Source organism: Armigeres subalbatus, chromosome 3, assembly GCF_024139115.2.
Source record: "Armigeres subalbatus isolate Guangzhou_Male chromosome 3, GZ_Asu_2, whole genome shotgun sequence".
In the NCBI taxonomy this organism is placed as follows: Eukaryota; Metazoa; Arthropoda; class Insecta; order Diptera; family Culicidae; genus Armigeres; species Armigeres subalbatus.
The window spans coordinates 176,115,494-176,141,906 of record NC_085141.1 but is presented as its reverse complement, the minus strand read 5'-3'; the positions used below and the strand labels follow the sequence as shown (position 1 = coordinate 176,141,906).

The following is a 26,413-nucleotide window of genomic DNA, read 5'->3' as shown; positions in this document are numbered from 1 at the left end:
AAGGTTTTCATGACTTTCTAACGCATTTAAAAAATGTTTCAAAAATAGGCCTGGGGCAAAACGCTCGAATGGTGGTCTAAAATGACTCAATTGCATGTAAAATGATGGTGAACGCATGGTTGTTTGCTTTTTCTTAATGGATTGAACTACAATCTTACAAATGTGGTGGAAGAATAGCAAATCGTTAAATTTGAGTGAATATGAAGGGATTTTGGGAGTTTTTTCCAATGGAGCTCAATGATGGATAACTAATTATGAATGGTAATGGTAATATTAGTTCATAAATGTACTACAACAGATTATATGAGTGATTTTATGAGTGAGGCCATTTTGCCCCAGTGGTGCATTTTGGACCGTTCTCCCCTACCTATCACATCTACAAGGATATTCCGATGCAGTGAACGGCCCCGATAGTGAAGAAAGTGAGAGTCATGAAATCCTGACGGAGCGAAGGGTACCAATCGCTGTTCTTTCCCTCACACACGCCACCGACTGCGGCTCCCCTAGCTTTCATCTTTATTGATGATGTTGCGACTGTAAAAAGCGTAACTGAAGGGAGAAAGCCATAAAAGTGAACAACTCTGTTTCATAGAAGTATTTATATTTTTTAGCATCGGTGCAAGAAGAGCTTATGCTAGGTGCGCCGTTACGTTTTATACGGACAGCGTTTGGAGGCGCATTCGATGAAATGGGTTCGTTGGACGGCACATGTCGCACAGTGGCTGTTACAGAAAGAAAAACATACACAATTTTCCGTTTTCTATTTATTTTAACCATAAATTAATCAATTTTTCGCTCGAGGTGTTTCTTGCTGGAATTCTCTACCTAATGATTTATCTTTAATCAAATCAGGGGCAGTTTTTTAAAATAAAATTAATAGAGAATTTTATTAGTGAATTAGTTAGTTAGGTAATCGTTTGAAACTGAAACAAAATATCAGTATTCAATTATTTTCAAGCGGCACATCAGTAAATTTATTATTGTAACATTTTAAAAAGACACGTGGTCTTAAGTTACTTATCAATAAAATAATAATAATTAGCATTTAGATTGCCCAGGGTAGGTAATCTTTTTACTGAGGAAGTGCCAAAAATCTATAATAATAGTGCTGTCCAATGAGCAGCTCGAAGTAGCTCGAAGTTGTTCCCGTCCTGCTCGTTCTTTTTTGTCAACAAATGGGCTTGAGCAGGACAGGGAGAAACTTCAAGCTACTTCAAGCTCTCATTGGACAGCACTAATAATAATAACAACATCACTCAGTTAGTATGCACGTGGGTACTTTTACGTAATAGGTCTCGGAGAATTGCTGAGAGTGGGTCTGGCGTAATCTGAATAGCCTTTAAGAACTAAATTGAACTCGTTTGCGAATATGAAGAAATTCATCACGCCTGAATATTTCATGCTGAATCGCATGGTTCTACTAATTTGCCAAACAGTCATTTCGCTCCAAAAAGCGTTTAATGTGGGGACAATTTATTGTTTACACACGCAAGAGTATTCATTGTTCTATGCGACGAACGTCAATTCACTGTTTTTTAACGAAGGGGAACAAAAGAAAACCTACGATAATTCAAATGCATGATTCAACTCAGCCATGGGTTTTTAGGTGCTGAGTTGAGTGCGTTTCAACTCACGATTGATTTGAATCGTTTTTAAATTTTGAGATTTTCCCAACATTGGTCACGATCCGTCTCCGAATTGCCCTACTGGTGTCGTTTTCGGTGGTCACCAATGAGTCCATGTACAGGAATTCTTAGACCTTCTTCTTCTTCTTCATTGGCATTACATCCCCACACTGGGACATTGCCGCCTCGCAGCTTAGTGTTCATTAAGCACTTCCACAGTTATTAACTGCGAGGTTTCTAAGCCAGGATACCATTTCTGCATTCGTATATCATGGGGCTAACACGATGATACTTTTATGCCCAGGGAAGTCGAGGCAATTTCCAATCCGAAAATTGTCTAGACCGGCACCGGGAATCGAACCCAGCCACCCTCAGCATGGTCTTGCTTTGTAGCCGCGCATCTTACCGCACGGCTAAGGAGGGCCCTATTCTTAGACCATCCGATACAAACTCACAATTGGTGGTTATCGCTGTCTCTTGAGATTCTTCCTATCGTATACTTGATGACTAGTCCGATCCGCTTAGCTTCCCTTTTCAGTCTGACGTAGGCTTCCTCTATTTTTCAAAATTCCGTGCCATAATTTCGAGGTCATCGGCGAAACCAAATAGCTGAATGGACTACGTGAAAATCGACCACTCGTACCAATACTTGCCCTTCGTATTGCTGTAACTCTCTATGCTTTTCAAAGGGACTGGAGAATGTCCCTGAAACTCTGACAAGGAACATCACCCGATCTCCATCGTGGCCTTGATCAACCAGTTTACCCGGGAATCCGTGTTCGTGCTTTAGCTGACATAGCAGGTCTTGATCGATTGTATCACATACAGAAGTCGATGAATATATGATGCATTTCTGCAATACCTGGCGTACGGCGAAAACCTGGTCCTTGGTAGAGCATTCACCCATGAAACTCGCCTGATACTGCTCTCTTGCAAGTGGTGCTAGTCGACGACATAAAATTCAGAAGAGTACCTTGTAGGCAACGTTTAGCAATATGATAGTACGGTAGTTGTTAAAATCCAGCTTGTCACTCTCCTTGTAGATGGGACATACGACACCTGCCAACCACTCCTGCGTCAGAACCTCCTCCTCCCAATCTTGATAATTACCCAGTGAAGCGCTCTTGGCAGTGTCTCACCAGCGTGTTTAAATAGTTCTCCTGGTAGTTGGTCCATCTCAGGGCTTTGTTATTTTTCAGCCGGCCAATCTTCATTTGGATTTCTTGGATGTCCGGATCTGTAAAACGTATGTCCTGAGGCTGTGCTTTCAGGTTCGGCACCATACCGCCATTTTTGTCTGCCGCATCGCCATTCAGGTGCTATTCTTAGTGCTGTCGCCATCTCTGAATCACCTCACAATCGTTCGTCAGAACGGTCTCGTTTATGTTCTTACGAATGTCAGGCTATGGATGTGGTCCTTAAATGTACGGCTTAGCTTCTCATAGAACTTTTGTGTGTTATTAGCGCGGTACAATTAATGTTCCATCTCTCCCCGGTCTCGATCTTTAACGCGACAGCAGAAAATTGAGTTTTTTTTTCTGTTCCGCGCCCGGCTGTATCATTCCTCCTTCGCACTATGGGGGATCCCCATACAAGCGAGCGGTCAAAAATAAAATGTGGCTTTTAAAGCAAATTTTAACATAGTTTTAGCTGGATTTGATCAAAATAGCTAGAAAATATCATTTCTAGTACCCCTTCCTCTCTTTTAGGGAGCATCCATCAAATACGTTATATTTTTTTTAATGATAATTCGATTAATTGTCACATTAACCAAATAAGGAAGAATTATTTTATTTTTTTTTTTTCTAAGGAGAAGAAAGGTTGTTGTCCACAAACTAAGGGGCCAGCGTGCCCCCTCCCCTCTATCCTTTTTGAAGACTTTTGTATAATAAATATATAGGGGAAATGACGGCTTTGGCAGGTTTTGTTCTATTATTGTCAGGGGGGTTTTTGTCGACCAAATTTTATGAAATTCGGCCACAATATTCTTTGATATGCAAAGAATGTTTAGGCCAAATTTGAGCATAATTGGTTATAGAAACCCCCCTGACAATAATAGAACAAAACCTGCCAAAGCTCATTTCCTAAATACATATTTTTGTCTTTCTTTTGTGGAAAAAAGTAACAAAACGCTTCATAAAGGGAAAAACAACAAAACATACATAAACCATATCGTGGTTGCGAAAGGCCAATGTTCTATGACATTTACGTGTATAGTTTTGAAAAATATATAAGCTTATATTCCTTATATTTGTTCCGAATATTAGATTTCCTAATTTAAAAAACAACATAATTTTTTCTCAAAACTTTTGGTTTATTTCCATTATTTTCAACATCATCATTCTTCTTCTCTATCAAGGTCTATGTCTTCAACAAAATTTTCTTCAATTTCATCAACGACATCCATGACGTCATCTAAAGTAGCAGAGGATAAATAACTTTTTGAATCCTGCAATTTTACTTTAATTGTTGATCCTGTTTGTTCTATTGAATCTTCAGGAGGAGCGCATAGTTTCTTTGCATCTTTAATGACATCGTAAGGCGGATATCGCGAAGGAGTGTCATAATGAATCGATTCATACTGATATTTACTTAAACCAGTTTCGATTAAAAACCCAAATGCTTCTTCTGGCGTCTTAAGCTTATATGAATCTGTTGAATGTATTCTAGAAAAGTGATGCTTGTCTTTCAAAAGTTGACCGATAACTTTGACTATATTGACATCACGTCTCTTGTACGCTGTCCTCCTGGTAAGCAATAATGCCTTTTCCACGGTATCTACATCGGGATTTAAACATTCCTTGTCAATTGTACGACGCTTACTTCTATCACTCAACTCCATAAAAGGCTTACCCGGTCGTCCGCGTTTTAAATACGTTGTAGAACATGTAGCCACATTTTTTCTTCTTCGATGAACTCGTCAATATCAAACTTGGTTTGCAACCATTCTCGGTTGACATACTCAAACCTTTGCGTACATCGAGATGCCTCCTTCCATTTACAAATGAATCTGCTTTCCAATTTGTATAGTTTCTCTTGCAAACGACACTTCATTTCTTCTTTTATTTGAAAACTAGTACAAATATATTCAAAAGCATTTTTAACATTATCCTTGCGTTGCAGCTTTGGATCGAAATTTGAGAATACCGATTTGTTATCCATTAGGCGCACTTGTCTTTCACTTCTATTTCAATAATAATATAACTCTGCACTCAACTGCCGCTTATGTAGTCTACTTGGGTACCTAATTACTAGCGGTAGGTATTCACTACAGCTCAAGACACTTACCTTTGATATTTCTTGAAGAGAGTACCCGCAAATGTGTCGATAGTGAAAGGGTTGAAGATTTCTTAGATATTCCTTTCAAATTGATTTACCTTGAAAATAGACTATTTTTTGCTTGTTAATCATGCCTAAAACTGCATTTTCATTCACCTTAAAAAAATGGGGATAATAATAAGGGTAAATTTTTAATCAATATGACACGGTGAAAAAATCAAATTGAAAAATAAAATAAAATTGAATTATCTCTGCTAATTGCAAATACTGGTGAAAAATTTCTTCGGGATATTGCAGTCGAAGCTTTACTCTTTATGTGTATCATGATTAGACCTGGGAAAATTGAGGAAAAAAGTTCTTCACTATCGAAGTTGAAATTCGCGTTTTTTAAAGAAATTTTTGTGTATCTGCATTTTTAAAAAAAATTTCGCGTGTATACATTACTTTTGCACACCATTTGAAAGCTTAGACAACAACCTTTGTAACGATGTATTAACATCATGGAAAAAATATGAAATAAAAATTTAAAAAAATAGTTGAAAAGCGAACATTTTTTCAGTAAATTTGTCTAATTTTTCACCAATTTTTGACTTTGGCACCTTGTATCTCTGGAACTAAAGTACGTAGAGACTTCAAATTTTGGATTTTTCCTAATCAGAATATTGGTAATCTATAAAAAATATTTAAAAATGATTTGGGAGACATGACATTTTCGATTAATGACCGCCTGAAATCCTATAGTGCTTCGCCCTCATGCAATTTTGCGATAATCTTGCCCATGCTGCATTCTTGAGCGCAAGCATAGTGCAGCGAGGTTGGAGAAGAGGTCGTATGTAGGTCGTAGGTCGATTTGATTGGGCGATTTCCATGTGGCATCACTTCTTGCGCTAACTGGCTGTCACCAAATCACGCGTTGGCATACTTGCCTAGCACTATGAAGCCGGTTCCCAGCTCGGTAGTTTTAATTATAAAATAAACGTGCTTAGATCGATCTTAGAAAACAAAATAGTGATGGAGTCAGAACTAATGCACTATGGGTTTGAAGTCTTCTCAGAGCTTGGGTAGAAGATGACTGCTCGATACATAATTTTCCACACTATCTGGCCTGTCCATTAAATTACCTGCAACGCCACGACGCCGTTGCCCGTGATCGCATATCAATCTCATTTTTACTGTTTTTTAATTATCTTGCTGCGTACATTTCTTTCTTCGACGCAGATGAATTAAAGTTTACTCCTCCGAGTACAACTGATCAAAAGTGTCGAATAGCCGTAAAGGTTATTTGATCAAATACCGTCCTATGGAAATTGTTTTTAACTCCAGAATAATTCGGGCTTTCTTGTTGGGTTTCCAGTAGGTCGAAAAAGCATTTTTCTTTATTTTCACTGGAACCAAAACTTGTCAATAGCTCTGAAGAGACCTCGAACCTTCAGTGCATTAGTTATCTTTCTATCACTATTTTGTTTTCTAAAATCGATCTAAGCATTAAATCTGTAATTAAAATTTTCAATTGATTTATTCAATTTTACATTTAAAATTTATAGAATATTGTTTTTCTATTTTTTTAACCATTGGAATAGAATTTTTAACAATTTACATTGAATGTTGAAATATTGAATTTTTCAAGGCTTTGGAACCTATTTTTTATTTTTCTTGTAACAAGTTAGTGCTATTAGTGCTATATTCGCGGTGCGAAAAGTGCGGACATTCATGATGTTGGAGAAGAGGTCGTAGGTAGTGTGCATCATTCGATTTTTTTAATTCTGTCCTTACAAGTCCTCCTCGAGTGTGGTCCAAGGGTAATGTCCGTAGGATTTGAATCTTTTTGTACCACAGTTTTTTTCTGGAGCTCGTTGTAGGTCCGACTTCCTCAAATGATGTGTCTTCGTATTTGCCGACGAACATTATTATCAGCCGTCAGCAAAGATCCAAAGTAGACGAATTCATCGACAACCTCAAAGGTGTCTTCGTCTATCGAAGCACTGCTTCGGTCGACAATATCCATATCATATGGGAAACAAATAAATTGACTGGATCTGTTGAAAATCGTATACCGGCTATCACATCCGACTCTTCGCATGACCCCTTCTGGCACAATATTGAACAAAGTGTTGCGGGAATCTTCACACAATTTCGCACACTATCCATCGCTGCTCTTATTTATCAGTCTTGTAAGCTTCCCGATACATCCATATACTCGTCAATACTGTCGTCTACCGTCTTGGAATCGATAAACAGATGGTGCATTGGGACCTGTTTTTTTTTTATTTTTATTTAATTATGGTGTACATCAACAGATTGTTCGTAACCCTAATGATGATTTATGGTCACTACAATAATAACTAATTACCAAAACAGTAAAATCACAACGAAAAATCAAATTGTCATGGGACTAAAATACACTTATCTTGCATATGCGCGTCAGCTACTACGACGAAAAACATTTACAAAACTACGGCGAAGCGCATCTAATGTCAAGTGGTAGTCAAATACTGATGCCACCCTACTGAAAACTCTCTGTGGCCCGTTCAGTGCGTTGCTCAAACCATAAGGGCCGTACACTAATTACGTAAGCAATTTTTCTGGGTTTTTCAACCCCCCTTCCCCCATGTAAGATTTTTCCCATACAAATCATTTTTTACTTATATGGAGCGTAAGAAAATGGCAGACAATGGTAAGGGGAGGGGGGCTCCCCCCATAAGTGCTTACGTAATTAGCGTACGATCCCATAGTTGGTGCGGCGAAGGGGAAGACTCAGCATTATGCTATTCCGCAATGGCTGATGTTGCACGTTAATGTTAATTTGTCGCAGAATGTCTGGACAATCGATCCTTGCTTGTATAATATCAGCGAAGATAGAGCACTGATCCCTACGCTTAAGTCCCTACGGATACGCAACGGAAGAAGGTCGATAAGTTGACAGTGGTCAGTAGGGAGACGAAATGGGTCTCTCCATGGTAGTTTGCGCAATGCAAAATGAACAAAGCGGCGTTGTATTGATTCGATGCGCTCCGATCCTTTGTTGTAGTAAGGACACCAGACCGCCGAGCAGTATTCCAACGTCGATCAGACGAGAGAGCAGTAGATTTTTTGCCACCCTGAACACAAAGCCAAGCGTTCTGGCCGCTACATCGACGACGAAGGATATGTGCTGGGTAAATGTGAGTTGCGAATCCAGAAGAACTCCCAAATCTTTCACGCAATACACTCGGTTGATGGTCGTGTCGCGAAGAGAGTAACTAAACCGGATCGGCTCCTTCGTGAAAAAGTAATTACCGAACATTTCGCCGGGTTGACCACAAGTCGGTTCAGAGTACACCAGTTGGCAAACACAGTGATCTGGTTTTGGAGGGATTGGCAATCGGCTATTGAGCGAAGAAATATCTTCAGATCGTCCGCAAAGAATAGCCGTGGTCCATCAATTGCATGGTAAACATCGTTGAAATAAAGCAGGAAAATTAAAGGCCCCAAGTGGCTGCCCTGCAGTATACCAGACGAAGCGCGAAAACTATCTGAGCGACAATCGCCTAAAGCAACCACCAGCTGGCGTCCGGTCAGATATGATCGAAATCAATCGAAGAGATTTCCACCGACTCCAAGTCTGTCAAGCTTGGCGATTGCAATTTCATGGTTCAGCTTATCGAATGCTGCAGAAAGATTCGTGTAAATCACGTCCGTTTGAGTGCGAGCACAACGTTAGGCACAACAAATTAGTGGTTGTTGAACGGCCAGCTGTAAAACCATGTTGGTCAGTTGACAGCCTCACATCATCAGCGACGGTTGTGTTTTCTTTTCTGCTCTCGCTTCATTCGCGCAATCTAGGAAAAATGTGTGGTGTACGGAAAAACACCCTGGTGATCGATTTTAGTGTTCTTCCTGTTCGCCCCGAGCCAGGAAAAGTGCAACACTTTTTGGAGAGCAATTAGCGCAATTATGTGCTAATTGAGATGCAGTCGCATGAAATTGTCTCGCACTACCAGTCCGAGCACAATTGTAAGCGTACAATGCTTTGCGAAAACAAAGAATTTCGGATTCCTGTGTATGCAGATTGCGATGCAGTGACTATTAGGGTGCATGACTTGCCACCTACAATGAGTCACGCCACTATTAGCGAATTCATGCTAAAATTTGGCGAGGTTATTTCTATCAGAAATGAAAACTGGAAGCACTACTTTCCTGGGGTACCGAATGGGGTGCGCGTGCTGCGAATGAATTTACTGCGTCATATTCCATCATTCGTAACCATAGGCAACGAGATGTCGATGGTAACTTATTTAAACCAGCCTAATGGGCCAAACACAATTGATACGTTTGCGTGCGTTTTGACAGTTTTCCCATGGGAAAACTGTCAAAACGCACGTAAACGTATCCATTGTGTTTGGCCCATAAGTCTTGTCGTCATTGCGGCCAGCCGGCTCATCGTGGCAAGAAATGTCTGGAAACAACATCGTCATCCAATGATAAACCACAATTACCGACATCGACACCATCGTCCGTTGGAATATTCGCACAAGACTTTCCTCCTATTGATAGCGTGCTGCGAAAGCAATCATATCCTGCAACAATAGAATCTAGTGCTGAAGAAAGAAAAACACAAAGCGACAACGAGTGGACCGACATTGACGATGAAGCATCACACTCATCAACCGAATTCAACGAAGCTACACACAAACGACGACGTTCAAAGAAAAACAACGAGGAGGCTGCAGCTAAAAAAGTGTGCTGTGACCAGTGTTCTCCAAACACGGGCCACGATGTAATAGTTAATTCCGAGGTTAATTCTCAAAATAAAGTTTATTCGGGGAAAAATAAAAGTGGAAAGGGTTATTATAAGAAGTTATAATACATGATTTCGGCTCCGCAAAGCTGGTAACGGCGAGTGAGCCTAAAATAAACGAAATTAGAAAGAAAAAAACATGTTGGTCAGCGCAAATATATTGTTTGCCGTGGGCACTCAGCGGGTCCATGACAATCAATTCAAAAAGCTTCGCTATTGCACTAAGCAATGTGATACCCCGGTAGTTGTTCACATCACGCTTGCTCCCCTTTTTGTAGACCGGAAACATATCTGCAGTCTTCCAGCAGGATGGGAGTGTAGGGAAGTTGATAGAGAGAGTTGGAATAACAGGAGAAGGGGTTCAAGCAGACAGGTAATATTATTTTTGTGAATCATCGATGGAACACCGTCAGGACCAGGCTTTGATGATGTCTTAAGCTTAGACATCGCTCTTAAGATGGCTAAGACATCCACCTCGATATCACCGAGCGATTGATTCGCTAATTGAACGTTGCTGACAACGGTTGTCACGACATCAACAGGTCTTCAAACATACTGGCGCATTTAGCTGAGAACAGGTTGCATATACCTTGTTGAGTGCTTGCAGATTCACTATTAAATACCATGGACAATGGAAATCCAGTCTCTTTGCGCTGTTCATTTACGTAGCTCCAAAAGAACTTTGGGTGAGATCTTTGTTGTCACTGTATCCCTCTTTGGTAGCGTAGGAAATTATAGTATCTGATCCGCTTATACTCATGATTGAGTCCGACACAGTGGAATTTGAGTGGCAACGTACGGTGTTTCATGTAACTTCTGAGTGCCGCTTTCTTGCACCTTTTCAGCGACCGGAGAGCATTCGTCATCCCCGGGATCCGAGAACGAACGGACTTTTTTGGGACATGCCTGTCGATGATGTACACCATGATGTGAGAAAAATTTCTGCAGCATAAATAATGTCCACTGGATCGAGAATGTGTTCCCAATCCATATTTATTTATTTATCTGCCGTCAATCAAATGTAGATGGTCAGCGATAGATAGCACTTCAGTAATACCGCGATGATCTGGCTTATTAAAATCGTATGACACCGCGGGTGGGGATCACGCATAACATTATCTTCGACGGCAATCACTAGAGGGCGGTGATGAGTAACATCCTTAACTAAGGTTGCAGGAGCCAAACAGATGGGAGATGCCGTGGTACGACCACTCACGAAGCAGAGGTCCAGAGACCGATTATTCACGTTAACCTCGCCATTGACTTGAGATAACGTTGCGATACTGTAGTTATCCATAAGTTTAACGGCACCTGCGTGGAACGTGGAGCTTTGATGATATAATTTGTACGTTGTTCATAAAAAATGTGAAAATTCACAGAAAATAATTATTTTTTTGAACTTTCATACAATTAGTATGAAACGAAACAATATTGAAAAACTTTGCACCCCCTTGATTTTTGTGGCTTTATTTTATTATTTGCGGGGAGAATTCAAAATTTGATTAGAAAAATTATCAAAATATTGAGCTTTCCCAGAAAATTCTTTAAGAAAACTAATGAGTTTTACGATTTTATCAATTTATCCATTGATTTATTTACCTCCCCCTTCAATATCCTAAGACCAACATGACAAAAGAAGGAATTCATATTTGTTCCGGCCTAATTGGATTGCTAAAATTGGATAATCGGCTTGTGATCCACAACTTGCACCATCTATCATTGATGTGCCATCACCCGGTCATGCGTCTCTGCATATTTTCCATTATTATGAAAGCTATTTTTCCAGCCCTTTTCCAAAAAGCAGTTCAATATTTGTTGTCTCTAAGGGAGAGCTATCAGATGTTAAGCTGATAAGAACATATACTACACTTTGATCTTAGTCATTAGGCCGAGAAGCGATTCCAGCCCGTGTGAGATGCTGTAGCTCTGGGAGATGATTATATCTCTAAACTTTCGCATCATTGATCCCTTCCAACAGGGAAACTTCTTAAATTTTTGTATGAGTCATCACGCTGCTCGAAACCCCCCCCCCCCCCCTAGGAGTGTGACGTACTTTGTGGGTGGACCCACACACATCCTGCAGTACTACGATGCTGAATTCGCGGTACTTCTGCACATCGGCGAGCATATGTGTGCCCCCAATAAAGATGAAAGATTTGCAGTTCCACAAACCGAGCTCCCATTCGTTTGATAACAATGCGAATGGTGTGATTGCATCGTGAGGGTGCACCACCTCTGTCTCCGCCAGTTTTATTCGTTGCTTAGTTTTTTATAAAGGCTGGCTAACACCAAACCCCCTGAATTTCTGGACCACCATTTCCTCTTAATTTTCGGACGACCATAGTGCATAGTTTTGCTTACAGTCCCTCAGTGAGATTTAACTAGTAGACGACTGGTTTCGACAGATATCGAAATTCCGCACTAGTTGCTAATTGTCAACAAATGTCATACTACAAGAATTGGTCATTAAAATGTTTTACAAAATTGCCTTTTTTTTATTATACATACCTTGGAGTTATTCCTCCCTTTCTTTCTAGGTTTTTTTTCCTTCCGTTTAACCACTCTTGCAGGGCACTTTATCTGTGATGAAAAAAGAAATATGTCTCATGTATTGCGTGATATTACAACTACGATATTAGTGCAGAACAGGCATCGATGGTTTCAACCATTGCCTTTATCGTACACTAACTGTACATAAATGCTATACGATCACTTAAAAACCCAGATTAATCCACCTAGCGGTGATGGTGCCTTTCTCGCGCAAAAAGGTAGCCTTTACGCCACCTCGATGATGTACGAGAAAGGCAAAACAGTTACACCGTCTAATGTTATGATAGAAAATTTACACTAGTAGACGACAGATGGCGCTGCCAAAAGTTTCTCGAATTTCCTATGTTCGAATTTTGACTTTCGGACAATTTCATAGTACTATGAAACTGAACGAAGAGCATACTTACGCCTAAATGCGCGCAACACGAGCATCTTTATAGTACGATGAAACTCGTAATGAAAGCAAGCCACGGATAAACTTTAAAAATATTCATAGATGCAAGGCATTTTTCATAACACATTATTGTTCTATGTGATTATGTCTCATCACTATTTTAATATTATCTATTTTTTGCAATTCGCAATTATTATGAAATTCAATAGTGATCAACAGCGTTTTAGTCTCTGTCGGATGCAACTTGTTGCAAGAAAATCGGTTAAGAGTTTCTATGTGAAAATTTGGCTAATGTTTTTTATGGCATTTTGCGCACACACACACATACACACACACATACACACACACACACGCACACACGGACAGACAGACATTTTTTCAGCTCATCGAGCTGAGTCGAATGGTATATAACACTATGGGTCTCCGGGACTTCTATCAAAAGTTCGAATTTGGAGTGAAATGATAGCCTTTCGGTACAACTTAGTTGTACGAGAAAGGCAAAAACGATTTTTATATATAGGAGGCCCAAAGTGTTATATACCAATAGACTCAGCATGACAAATTGAAGTAATGTTTGTCGGTGCCTTTGTATTAATGTTTGTGTGCAAAAAAACACTCAGTTTTTGGCACTCACTCTTATCCGATATGCTTGCAAGTTTCTTTCGACTTGTATGTACCCCATATAAAAGTGGAGGCTTCATAATTATTTTCAGCTAAAACGTGCCTTTTCAGTAAACATCCATACAAATAACAATCATTAATTGAAAATTCACATCATTTCAAGCTAGGAGTTCAAACATGCCTTTCAGCGAATCGCTAGAAATCGAGACATGACCATATTGTATGACAAACTAGCGATGGTGTTATAATTATTAAAGTTTTATAAATAATGATTAGTGGGGTTGGTGTCCTGGCTAAATGCGAGATGCACAAGAAAGGCAGCATTACCACTAAGTAGATTAATAGTATATTAGTTTTTGTATAACTTTTTCAATGATGTGTGCACTGCCAAATTGCACCCAAGTTGAGGACGACTTTTGAAACAGCAATTGTAGAATAGCATTGAAAAAATAGCAAAATATTGTGAAATTCTGCTAAAATTTTAATTTAAAAAGCTTTATAGGTACATATATTCCAGAAGGGATCAATTAGTAAAATAAAGCCACAAAAAATGGAGACAGGAGAAGAAAATAAAATTTGTCCCAGCCCTAATATGATGCTCAAACTTAAACAATCAATATTTTCCGTGCCAATATTATAGGAAAGACACAAAATAGATGGCGAAGAGACACATCTGCGGATGGTTTTTGGTCTTCCACGGGGCAAAGTTTTGTGCGATCTTGCCTCACTTTTCCCTTATGTTTTCACATGTTGTTCACATGTAACTTCTACAGAATCTCCTTCTTTCTTTAAAATTAAATTAAAATCTTGCAATCAAACCAATCTACTTTTGTATCTTGCAAGCAACTGTGTATACTTAGAACAGCTGCAATTACAAAAATGAAGAGTTGTTTCCCTTGTGATCCGTATTATTAGTGAATAATTTTACCAAAAATGCATAGAAGCAATGACATACCTTTTTGATATTTTTCTCGATGCCACTCAGCGCGGCAGGATCTATGTTATCGCTCTTGTTCAGTGGTAATGGCACAAGCGAAACGGCAACATCCTTGATCAAGTCACTGTAATAAAAAATCTTCATTTGAACATCTATATTTGCTTTAGAAACAGTTCCCATCTTACCGGTTAATGTCGATATCAAGGTTGGATAACGAGGTTGGCGTAGATCTGGCATCGGCTTTTCTTTTCTTGGCGATGCTGGATCCGGTACTGGGAAAAGAGCTAACTCCTCCGGCCGCGTTGAGTTTGTTGACAGGATTACCCATTCCCGTTTCGATCACTGACGTCGGTCCAACGGTTGATCCCGTATTGCTCGGCACGTTGGCAGGAGCTGCACCGCTAGCGCCAACGGTCGCAGCACCGATGCCGGGATTGTTGCTTGCGGTATTGGTATTTCCGAACACCGAGTCTGAATTCACGACAATGGTTTCGGTGAAATTAGACGTCGTAAACTTGGCGATAGCTTCCTTCGACAGAAGATCCTTGTTGTTACCCGTATGATCATGAGGGGGTTTGATGATGAGTGTCGTGGGAATGTCAGCAGGCGAAAGGGATGCTGTACGAGCTGTAGTGGCGGCGGCTGAGGAAATTTGAGCTAACGTTTTCTCCGGTCTACTGGTTGCGATGTCTTGCTGCTTGACTAAACTAGATGGCATTGGTGGTGCTGATGCATTGGCCGCTGCTAGTGTTGCAAAGTCGAGGTCTTTTGGGAGAGATCCTGCAAGGATGGAGCTAGAGCCAGTCGTGTTGCTAACTGATGATACGAGACCAGGTGTACTGCTGCTGCTTCCAGTGCTCCCAATTACGCCACTGGATTTCGATGACTTGGAGCTTTTGTCCCTTTGCGACGAAGAGGATGATGACGTGGATGAGGATGGTTCTTTGTCGTGACTTTTGTTTGTACTGGATACTTTATTTACATTTTTGCTATATTTATCTTTATCCTTATTGCTGCTGCTGCTAGAGGAGGACGAACTTGTTTTCCCGGTGGGTACTCCTCCCAAGATACTGTTGCTTGGGGTTCCAGAGGTTACACTAGAGATTCCTGCGGTCCCAACAGGATTGCCTGATTGACTGACCATGTTGATATTCCCACTGACACTGCTAACGATGGAGGAGGTTGAGGATGCTGATGTGGAGATTGCGTTACCGGAGCTCTTCGAAGCACTGGACGACTTCCGTTGCTTGGATGATGAGGATGTAGCAGAAGAAGTGCTTCCCGGGGGCTCCGGTATGCGATTATTGGACTTCATACCGCTGTTCCCACTAACACTCATATTACTACCACCCGGATGGGGCTGTGTGGGGGCAGGATCAAGCTCCTTTTCAGGAGATGATGGCCCATCGCTGGAGTTGGTTTCGTGGCTGATTGGTTTGTATGGTGGAATCGTTTTGACGTTGCCGCCTTTTTTCTGTTGAGGAGAACAAAACGATGAGAGTCAAATAAGTATAGATTTGTGATTCAAATATTTATTTGTTCTAGTTCTAAAATAGGATAACCGGCGGTAATGTTAGCCCTGGATGTAATATTGGCTCATCGCGCAAATTAATCAATATTTCAGCAATAATACAATAATGGGGGCAGCAGGGACTATGTCCAAGGGCTGACGATCCCTCCCCAGGCCATCTGCGAGTTGTGGCGCCTGCCTAGGATGTGGTGGGGTTTGACAGTGGGCCCTGTTAAACCTCTATAAAAAGCTGCATGAATCCGCAAGTAGGCTCCGCCAAAGCGACCGTGTGCCGCTCAAAGCGCACAAGCCCAAGTCTTGGTGTTAGGTGGGACGCTAAACAGCCCTGACACGACGCACATAGGAGTACGCAGTATAAAAGCGTGGCCAAAACTATGCCAATCATTTTGTCGGCTGTAAATGCATCAAATTAACAGTAAAGCGTATTTTATTGCTTTTGTGCTCTTTGTATTACACTAGTAGTGAAGTATGACCACCGGCGTTGGGTCAGTTGTTATTATTAGGTAAAGCACCACTTGGCGTAAGAACGCTGCCTTTGGGAACTACAGCGTGCTTGCGACGAGTGGTGTCCTCCTCTGACTCTGTCAATGAGTATGGTTTTTATGTTAATTTTCATTCTTTAATTATTACTTGCTAAGATTGCTGAAAATGTGCTTCGTTTGTTCACTTCAACTATATCAATTTGTCATAGGATAATGTTAAAGTCCCTGGATAATGTATTGATATTACAATCAATGGAGCAGATCAGATAAATTCGTTGCATTTCAACCGCTTTATTTCTTAACAACCTTTTACATCCGAAAAATTCGTATGCTTTTCATCAAAGTCCAGCTCTTCTTTGAAATCAAACCATTTTATGAGCTTTGTCGCTTAAAATCATTAATATTTATTTTTTTCGCCTAGCTTCTCTTAGAAAACTTCACTATATTCAATTAAAAACAACTCACGATTGCGTGAGGATGCGTGAAATGTTTTTCGTGGAGCTTATTGAGGAAACTTCAATCTTTCCAACGCTGACAATTTTGTTGCTTGATCGGGCTTGGAACCTAATCAAAAGTTTAATTTTGTAAAACATATTATTGTAAAAAAGGTAAAAAAAGCTAGCAATTAATATCATCATTATGGATCACCTAAAAACAATTCCAGATCGAATCATGCTTTGAAACGATTTTACATACCCTCATTATTGATACCTATATTGATTTTCATCTTAAAAATCAATAAAAACCCAGAAAAACACGATAAAACATGAACATTTTTTCATTGACAATTGCGATAAAACAAGAATGTAAATTATGGTGAAGTTTTGACAGCCAGCATTGCTCACAAGTAATCAATATTGATTTAAAAATCCCAGGGCAAGTTAGTATTACTATTTGAGAGTACAAAAACGAAAAATAATATGGAGATATCTAAAAATATTGTTTTTGACTTTTGGCCAGGATTTGGGGTGAGATACTCCTTAGTGCGACGGCCCTCCGACGAGACAGGAGGTTTGCGCAGGCCCAATAAGCCGCCTTCAAAAACAACAATTACGAACGACATAGAAGATAATACGACTCGATACAATCGGCAACGACCTAGGCGACGAATAAAGGATCACGATTGGAAGCTTGGAACATGGAACTGCAAGTCGCTAGGCTTCGCAGGTTGCGACAGGATAATCTACGATGAATTACATCCCCGCAACTTCGATGTCGTAGCGCTGCAGGAAATCTGCTGGACAGGACAGAAAGTGTGAAAAAGCGGGCATCGAGCGGCTACCTTCTACCAAAGCTGTGGCACCACCAACGAGCTGGGAACCGGCTTCATAGTGCTGGGAAAGATGCGTCAACGCGTGATTGGGTGGCAGCCAATCAACGCAAGGATGTGCAAGCTGAGGATAAAAGGCCGTTTCTTCAACTATAGCATCATCAACCTGCACTGCCCACACGAAGGGAGATCCGACGACAAGAAAGAAGCGTTCTATGCGCAGCTGGAGCAGACATACGATGGATGACCACTGCGGGACGTCAAAATCGTCATCGGTGACATGAACGCTCAGGTAGGAAGAGAGGAAATGTATAGACCGGTCATCGGACAGGATAGTCTGCATACCGTATCGAACGACAACGGCCAACGATGCATAAACTTTGCAGCCTCCCGCGGAATGGTAGTCCGAAGCACTTTCTTCCCCCGCAAGAATATCCACAAGGCCACATGGAAATCACCTAACCAAGAAACGGAAAACCAAATCGACCACGTTCTAATCGACGATAAATTCTTCTCCGACATCACGAACGTACGCACTTACCACAGTGCGAATATTGAATCCGACCACTACCTCGTTGCAATATGTCTGCGCTCAAAACTCTCGACGGTGATCAACACGCGTCGGAGTCGTCCGCCGCGGCTAAACATTGGGCGGCTACAAGACGGTAGACTAGCCCAAGACTACGCGCAGCAGCTGGAAGTGGCACTCCCAACGGAAGAGCAGCTAGGCGCAGCATCTCTTGAAGATGGCTGGAGAGATATTCGATCCACCATTGGAAGCACCGCAACCGCTGCACTAGGCACGGTGGCTCCGGATCAGAGAAACGACTGGTATGACGACGAATGTGAGCAGTTTGTTGAGGAGAAGAATGTAGCATGGGCGAGATTGCTGCAACATCGTACGAGGGCGAACGAGGCACGATACAAACGGGCGCGGAACTGACAAAACTCGATTTTCCGGAGGAAAAAGCGCCAGCAGGAAGATCGAGATCGTGAAGAGACGGAGGAACTGTACCGCGCTAATAACGCACGAAAGTTCTATGAGAAGTTGAACCGTTCACGTAAGTGCCACGTGCCACAGTCCGATATGTGTAAGGACATAAACGGGAACCTTCTTACAAACGAGCGTGAGGTGATCCAAAGGTGGCGGCAGCACTACGAAGAGCACCTGAATTGCGATATGGCAGACAACGGTGGCGGTATGGTAATGAACCTAGGAGCACGCGCGCAGGACATGCGACTTCCTTCTCCGAATCTCTAGGAAATCCAGGAGGAGATCGGCCGGCTGAAAAACAACAAAGCCCCTGGAGTTACCAGGAGAGCTGTTTAAACACGGTGGTGAAGCACTGGCTAGAGCGCTGCACTGGGTGATTACCAAGGTTTGGGAGGATGAGGTTCTGCCGCAGGAGTTGATGGAAGCTGTCGTGTGTCCCATCTACAAAAAGGGCGATAAGCTGGATTGTAGCAACTACCGCGCAATCACATTGCTGAACGCCGCCTACAAGGTACTCTCCCAAGGTGATAGTCTCTCGTGCCTGCTTTTCATCATCGCTTTGGAAGGAGTAATACGAAGGGCAGGGATTGACACGAGTGGTACGATTGTCACGAAGTCCGTCCAGTTATTTGGTTTCGCCGACGACATTGATATCATGGCACGTAACATTGAGAGGATGGAGGAAGCCTTCATCAGACTGAAAAGCGAAGCTAAACGGATAGGACTAGTCATCAACACGTCGAAGACGAAGTACATGATAGAAAGAGGCTCAAGAGAGGTCAATGTAAGCCACCCACCACGAGTTTCTATCGGTGGTGACGAAATCGAGGTGGTTTAAGAATTCGTGTACTTGGGCTCACTGGTGACCGCCGATAACGATACCAGCAGAGAAATTCGGAAGCGCATAGTGGCTGGAAATTGTACGTACTTTGGACTCCGCAAGACGCTCCGATCGAATAGAGTTCGCCGCCGTACCAAACTGACTATCTACAAATCGCTTATAAGACCGATATTTCTCCACGGCCACGAGACTTGGACGATGCTCGTGGAGGACCAACGCGCACTGGGAGTTTTTGAAAGGAAAATGTTGCGTACCATCTATGGTGGGGTGCAGATGGCGGACGGTACGTGGAGGAGGCGAATGAACCACGAGTTGCATCAGCTGTTGGGAGAACCATCCATCGTTCACACCGCGAAAATCGGAAGACTGCGGTGGGCCGGGCACGTAGCCTGAATGTCGGACATTAATACGGTGAAAATGGTTCTCGACAACGATCCGACGGGCACAAGAAGGCGAGGTGCACAGCGGACGGGGGATCGATCAGGTGGAGGACGATTTGAGGATCCTCCGCAGTCTGCGTGGTTGGCGAAGTGCAGCCATGGACCGAGCTGAATGGAGAAGTCTTTTATGTGCAGCACAGGTCACTTCGGCCTTAGTCGGATAATAAATAAATAAATCGTCCGTTTTTGCTGTTTGACGTCAAAACCAAATGTAAGCAAGTCGGCTGATGGAATAATTCTAGTTGGACATGCAATATATGAAGATTTATAACGATAAATGTGCTCAACCGTAGCACAAAGGGCCAAGGTTTGAACCGTTAGCCCTAATCTAATATTACAACCGTTTCTTGTACAACTGATCCAAATATTTTTTAAGATGAAGGTGGTTTGAGTCCCAAAACAAAGCTTTGAAAGTATTGGGACAATAAAAACTGTCATATACTGTAGTAGTATTGGTGTCGTATATAAAAAAAAAAACAAAGAATATTAGTAGGGTGGTTCAAAAAACGACCCAGCTCCACCACGCTCACTCGATTTCGTCCCATGCTCCGAGTGTCCTCCAAAAACCGATTTGAACAAAAACTGGTTGAGCACAAGCCGGTTTAAGTTTGTAAGGAAACTAGTATGGGAAACTAACCTTTCACGGATACAAATTGTTGTTTCCTGTAGTTCACATTACTCTAATTAATGTACCGTCAACTGGGGGGAAGATGATCATTGAGGTGAAGATGATCATTTGATGTGTCAGTCAAAAGTGCCAAATTTTTTTATGAAACGGTAATCAACAATATTCTCCGTTAAGTAATGTTACCGCTAGGTAGAAATCCGAGTTTTTCGATTATAATCATGAAAATGTGTTTTGTGGAAGAAAGAGAGAGAGATAGTCATAAATGACGCTATTTTCGTTTCAAATATTGACTTCTTAGACTTCTTTACGTAGTAAATTCAACATTCATACAAATAACCTAGTGTATTTTGACTACTAGGTCATAATGGTTTTAGTAGAGCTGTCATGATCAACTTCACCCCAAAACAGATTGTTCAAAAAATGTGTGATAATTTAATTTATTTTAATAAATGCGAACGCATTTCAGAAAACTGAAGTTGTTGATTATTGCAACGTATAGCAGTACATGTTTTGAAAATATTTGTTTCGATTTAAAATGTAAACACACATTGTTATTGCATGTTTTGTCTTAAAAATGATCATCTTCCCCCCAGTTGACGGTACTAAAAATTATAAACCTAAAAAAAGATCAAACCCTCTTCTGAGTGTATTATATACTTGTTACCAACACACATGTCTTATAGTCGTAACCATGATCGGAGAAATATATGATCAGTCGAACGTGATCCCCAAGTGAGAACGAACGTTAAGCTAAACCAGTTATAATTCCTTAGATCTTATAAACCGAAAATTCTTATACTATTATTTATTACAAGTCAACATTATAATTACCAAGGTAGTGTCCTCAACATATTAAGTGGCGACGAGGAAAAACGGGTGTCTGAAGTTTAGTGATATTGCATGGAAGCGTGGTGAAAATTCAGTTGAGCCTCAAACGGAGACATTGTTTCTAGCGTGAGTAGACTGAGTGTTATACTTGTCACAGATATATGATGCGAAAATCACTGTACAACATAAAATCATATATCTGTCACCCAGAATCACGGTGGTATTACCAGGTATTACCCAAGCAATGATGATTCTACGCTGATATGTACCCTGCTCTGCGCCCGTTGTATACAACGTTACAGGTACAGTGCAAAGCAAATTTGAATGCAAGCAATGCTAATAACGCAAACAATGGCGCCATCTGGTTGCGGTCACTACCCATCATTGACGGTAAAACATAATAAGAAAAATGTCTTTTTTCTTGTTGGAATAAGAAAGCGACCAATAAGGCAAAGACAAAGGTGCTGTTTGAACGAGATGGCGCCACAACATATAAAGTAAAATTAATTTCCTTGTATGGACAAATCATCCGTTCTCATCAACTACGCATCGCATTAATATGAAAGCTAGGTTAAAAAGCAACAAATAATTTTTAGATTTTTTGTACCCACGACTAGTTTTACAGCTCTAAACAATAAAAGAGATTTCATTGTACCTCCATACTAAATTCTAGCTGTATACTTTCAATTTCTTCAAGACTGTTCTCCACCTCGTGTGTGTGTGGAAGGAACATTGAAAGCTTACGATATCAAACAGGAGATGTCACTAGTGTATATGCAATATTACATTGATACAAACACGCAGCAACACCACCTGTCGCCTGATAATGGAAATATTGCAATTATACCATCAGGTGTAGTGACTGTTGTTGAAATGTTTTGAAAGGGCCTCAAGCGGAATTTTTGCTAGAACGCAACTGACGATCTCCTATTAACGTGTTCGTCGGCGATATATTTTTATATTCCATTTTAATTCAAACCACAGAGAACAGACGTTGAAGCTGCACTCGCTATGTTGTGATAATTTTTTACTGTTCATTTTGAAATAACTTTGGAATGTCGCCGTTATCCCGTGCAAAATCAGCGCTAGCATCAGCAAGAAATACCGCTGTGCGCTAGTGTCGTTTTGCATACAAGAGTACACCAGCGCCATCGTGATGTGAAACAGAGTTTGTGAGTTGCAATGTCGACGTCGATGGCGTTGAGGTTCGGTTTGATTTTTTACACATGTTTTGCTCGAAATTTTGTTCGAGCCTCAATGTCTGTTCTCTGTGTTCAAACTACTTATTTTAGAAATTTATATGCCACATCATTTCACTAAATGATTCGTTCAGTAGGCATATATTTATAAAAATATTGTAACTGTTTGTTCTGGTTATAATTGAATCATTTGTTTGAGAAACTGCATAAGTCCATTTTACACTATTTCGAAAAAACAACAAAAAAACTGTTTTTGAACAAATTTGCACCGAATCTTTCGATTTCTTTGATACAGATCAATAGTTTTTGGCAAAACTCAACACCCTGGGGCACTTTCAGTGCAAAAAATGTAAGCAGTACTCCACAAGCAATAACTCCACAAAGTACGTGGACATATGTAGTTTCTCAAACAAACGAAAATTTTCTCATACATTCCTGAAGAAAATTTTTTTTTTCGTGTTTTTTGCCAGAATACGTATTTTTGGACGAGGATTCAGAATATATAAAAATCTCATTTTGGCCAAAAATATGTTACATATGCAGTTTCTCAAACAAACGGTTCAATTGATGACCTTAAATGAATTTCTTTTGCCATTATCAGCTTTTTAATATCTAATTTCCAGACAAGTCTGGAACGCTGATCTTTTCTCTTAGTTTCTTGTAAATATTTCTTATAAAAAGGAAACGTCAACATATTTTCTATTTATATTTGAACTAATTATTTCTCAACAATTAAATGAATATTTCATCGCCTACAAGAACACTTCTTAAGTGTTTTATATTTGATTATCGATCAAAAAGAATTAGAAAATTTATTTGTGTAAGTAATACTTAACAGCACAGATATCTCCATCAATCCTTTTACTAATTTTAACATAAAGTGTCCAGACTTCTCGGATTATGCAGAACTGTCCTGAATTCAGCCTGCTTGATCCGAATTTCCCGGAAAATGTCCCGGAAAATGTCAGACCTTTATGTGGTGAGTTATTTTTTGCATTGAAAACCTTATTTATTCTGCAGTGCGGTTTGTATGTTTTGACCTTCCTAAAGATTTTTTTATTGTCCATGCAAAATTTGAATAGCTTTCCATAACAATGACCAGATGCTTTCGTTTCTTCAAAGCACAAAGCCAAAAATGTGCCTCATGATTTGTACTGATGAAAATGTCAACATTCCATCAAAGTTTTAGGATATTTGGATTTGAAGTTATTGCCTCAATATGGGGACATTTGATCCCCCATTAGTCACCCATACAAAAATTTGGCGAAAAAATTCAAAAAAAATATAAATCTGTTCTCAGGCTTCTAATTTTTTGTAGATTTGACAGATTTGATGAAGTGTTGGCAGGAAAAATTATTTATTGCGTAGATATCATAGAAAGGGGATCAAGTCTCCCCAAATTTTAAAATTGCATGTGCTGTCGAATTCAATAACAAAAATCGTTCATGTATACGCACAGCAATTCGAAAATGGCGCGTATTTTGAAGGAAAAATATTTAAAAAATCTGAGGGCACCTTTCTAATTTTATCAAGGCAAGTTTTTGGAGAGGGATCAATTTCCCCCAAATATTTTAAAAGTAGTTTTTTGTCAACACTCTAAAAAATTGATTGTGTATCCATAACAACAATAATTTAAGGACTGTCATACATCAGTAAAGTTAAATACTATATTTCTTAGAGAGTTTGTGTGGAAATCGCGTATGTTTATTTATTTTTGGCTGTGATACATTGGAAATCAGAAAAGAGGATCAAGTCTACCCAGTCTCCCCTACTGAAAAATTAACGAAAATTGAAATAATTTGTCAAACTCTGAATAACTCAGGAATCTAAGCAACCTGAAGTATTTGATTACCCGGGAGGGTTTAAAGAATGTGGGAATATTAAGAACTCGTATGATTTACGGAGTAAAACGTGTCTGAAGATATTCTGTAAAGTTAAGGTCATGGCAATGATTTAATCGAAGCTCTAGAATCTAAGAAAATGGGATATCAGAAAATGTGAAAAATCCTTTTGGAGTATCCTTAAGGTGAAGGTGGATTGAGTACCAAAACAAAGCTTTGAAAGAATTGGTACAATACAAAGTGTCATATACTGTAGTAGTATTGGTGTCGTATTTATGAAAAAAACAAAGAATATTAGTAGGGTGGTTCAAAAAACGACCCAGCTCCACCACGCTCACTTGATTCCGTCCCATGCTCCGAGTGTCCTCCAAAAGCCGATTTGAACAAAAACTGATTGAGAACAAGCCGGTTCAAGTTTGTATGAAAACTATTATGGGAAACTAAACCTTTCATTACACTGGCTACAGCGCCTCCCCTCCAAACGCTGGCGAAAAGAGAACCCACAGAGCTGAAAGCAACATTCCAGAGACTTCACTGAACGCACCTTAGGAAAGATCCGTTGAAATAGCATTTTATACTCCGCTTACCCCCATGTCAAACTTTTTGTATGAAGTATCTGCTCCTAATGCGATAGATATCACAGAAAAAATCTGGCTATTTTGTTGGAATACACAATTACACAAACACAATGTCAGCGGAACGGAAACGGCAAATTTGACAGAAAATATATAGGCTAACTGTCAAATTTGCCGTTTCCGTTCCGCCGACATTGTATTTGGGGCTTTATTATTATGCTAAAGATTTGCAACCTCGATTAAAATCGACTCCCAACTATTGGAACGTCCATTAAATATGCATTGTCTAAGGAGTTAAAGCTCTTGAATTTCATCCAGTCATATGGTCTTCCCCTCGCCAGCATTCATTCACGGAGTGCCACAATCAAAATAATGTAAAATTCAACCTCGCCATATCAACTGCCATACAAACCTGAAACGACCTGTGCACGGTAAGCCCCTATTCAAACCGACCGAAACCAGCGAACGACACCAAAAATATGAAACATTATCGACTGAGCGTGGCGGAGCAAAATCAGTTTTGAGCCACCCTGTTTATTAGTTTGCTGCTATCGGTACCGGTGTTTACATCCGTTCCGCGATCAGTTTTTAATCGTTTTCTCCGGGCAAAAATTGCAGTTTATATTAAGTTTTCGCTTTAAACAAGTGACTTAATCCATAAAGTGAAGTTTAATTTGCATTCTATCAACATTTCGGGCTGCTCATGTGCGGAGAAGTGTGTAAAAAATTGATTTTTTCAATGCCCTTTGAGAAAAAGTGGAGTGCAGTGATAAACCCACCAAACCGCGGACGGCTGTTAAATTGGCGCGAAACTGCTGGTTTATGCTTTATTTCGAGCCGAAATGCATAGGACTCTTTGAAGAAACATGGTAATTATCACGGGAAGTACATAAATATACTGTTAACAGGTTAGTAATCTGAATATTAAATTTTTGTTCGATGCTGTTCGATGCATTCGAATGTTGGTGGGAGAGGAGTGCGGGAGGAGTGGGATTGACCCGTGGAAGGTCCGGTGCCATATTGACTGCCATCGTGGTACTCTTCCAACTATGTCCTTAAATCAGCAAAGATCTACAAAGTCAGGAAAACGCCTTCAAAATCCGAAGAATGAAAAATTCACAGAGATTGTTCAGATTGTACACAATTTTTGTTTTAAGTCACGATAATAAAGAATATAATAATAAATACTATATATAATAGCCCTCCCAAGTAACCATGGAGCTATATATGCATGCAAATAATATAGCCATTAAAGCTGACTTAAGGTGAAGGTGGGTTGAGTACCAAAACAAAGCTTTGAAAGTATTGGTACAATAAAAACTGTCATATACTGTAGTAGTATTGGTGTCGTATTTATAAAAAAAAACAAAGAATATTAGTAGGGTGGTTCAAAAACCTACCACGCTCACTCGATTCCGTCCCATGCTCCGAGTGTCCTCCAAAAACCGATTTGAACAAAAACTGGTTGAACACTAGCCGGCTCAAGTTTGTATGAAAACTAGTATGAGAAACTGAACCTTTCATTACACTGGCTACAGCGCCTCCCCTCCAAACGCTGGCGAAAAGAGAACCCACATAGTTTAAAGCTACATTCCGGAGAC

General features: G+C 40.3%; 1 protein-coding gene and 1 pseudogene across 12 annotated transcripts in view; both read right to left on the bottom strand.

Annotated features, from left to right (window-relative positions):
• The window catches only part of LOC134220354 (protein AF-10), a 60,837-nt gene that overhangs the window by 19,529 nt on the left and 14,895 nt on the right, over window positions 1-26,413 (bottom strand). For 10 of the 12 annotated variants that reach the window (XM_062699393.1, XM_062699387.1, XM_062699396.1 and 7 more), the window contains exons 4-6: window positions 14,369-15,657; window positions 14,202-14,307; window positions 12,190-12,261 (exon numbers count right to left, since the gene is read on the bottom strand). In XM_062699393.1, the coding sequence (XP_062555377.1) occupies window positions 12,190-12,261; window positions 14,202-14,307; window positions 14,369-15,657 (1,467 nt within the window). The remainder of the gene's footprint in view (window positions 1-12,189; window positions 12,262-14,201; window positions 14,308-14,368; window positions 15,658-26,413) is intronic. The other 2 variants (XM_062699395.1, XM_062699397.1) reach the window with 1 other exon arrangement.
• On the bottom strand, window positions 11,451-11,581 carry LOC134228201 (U2 spliceosomal RNA; annotated as a pseudogene).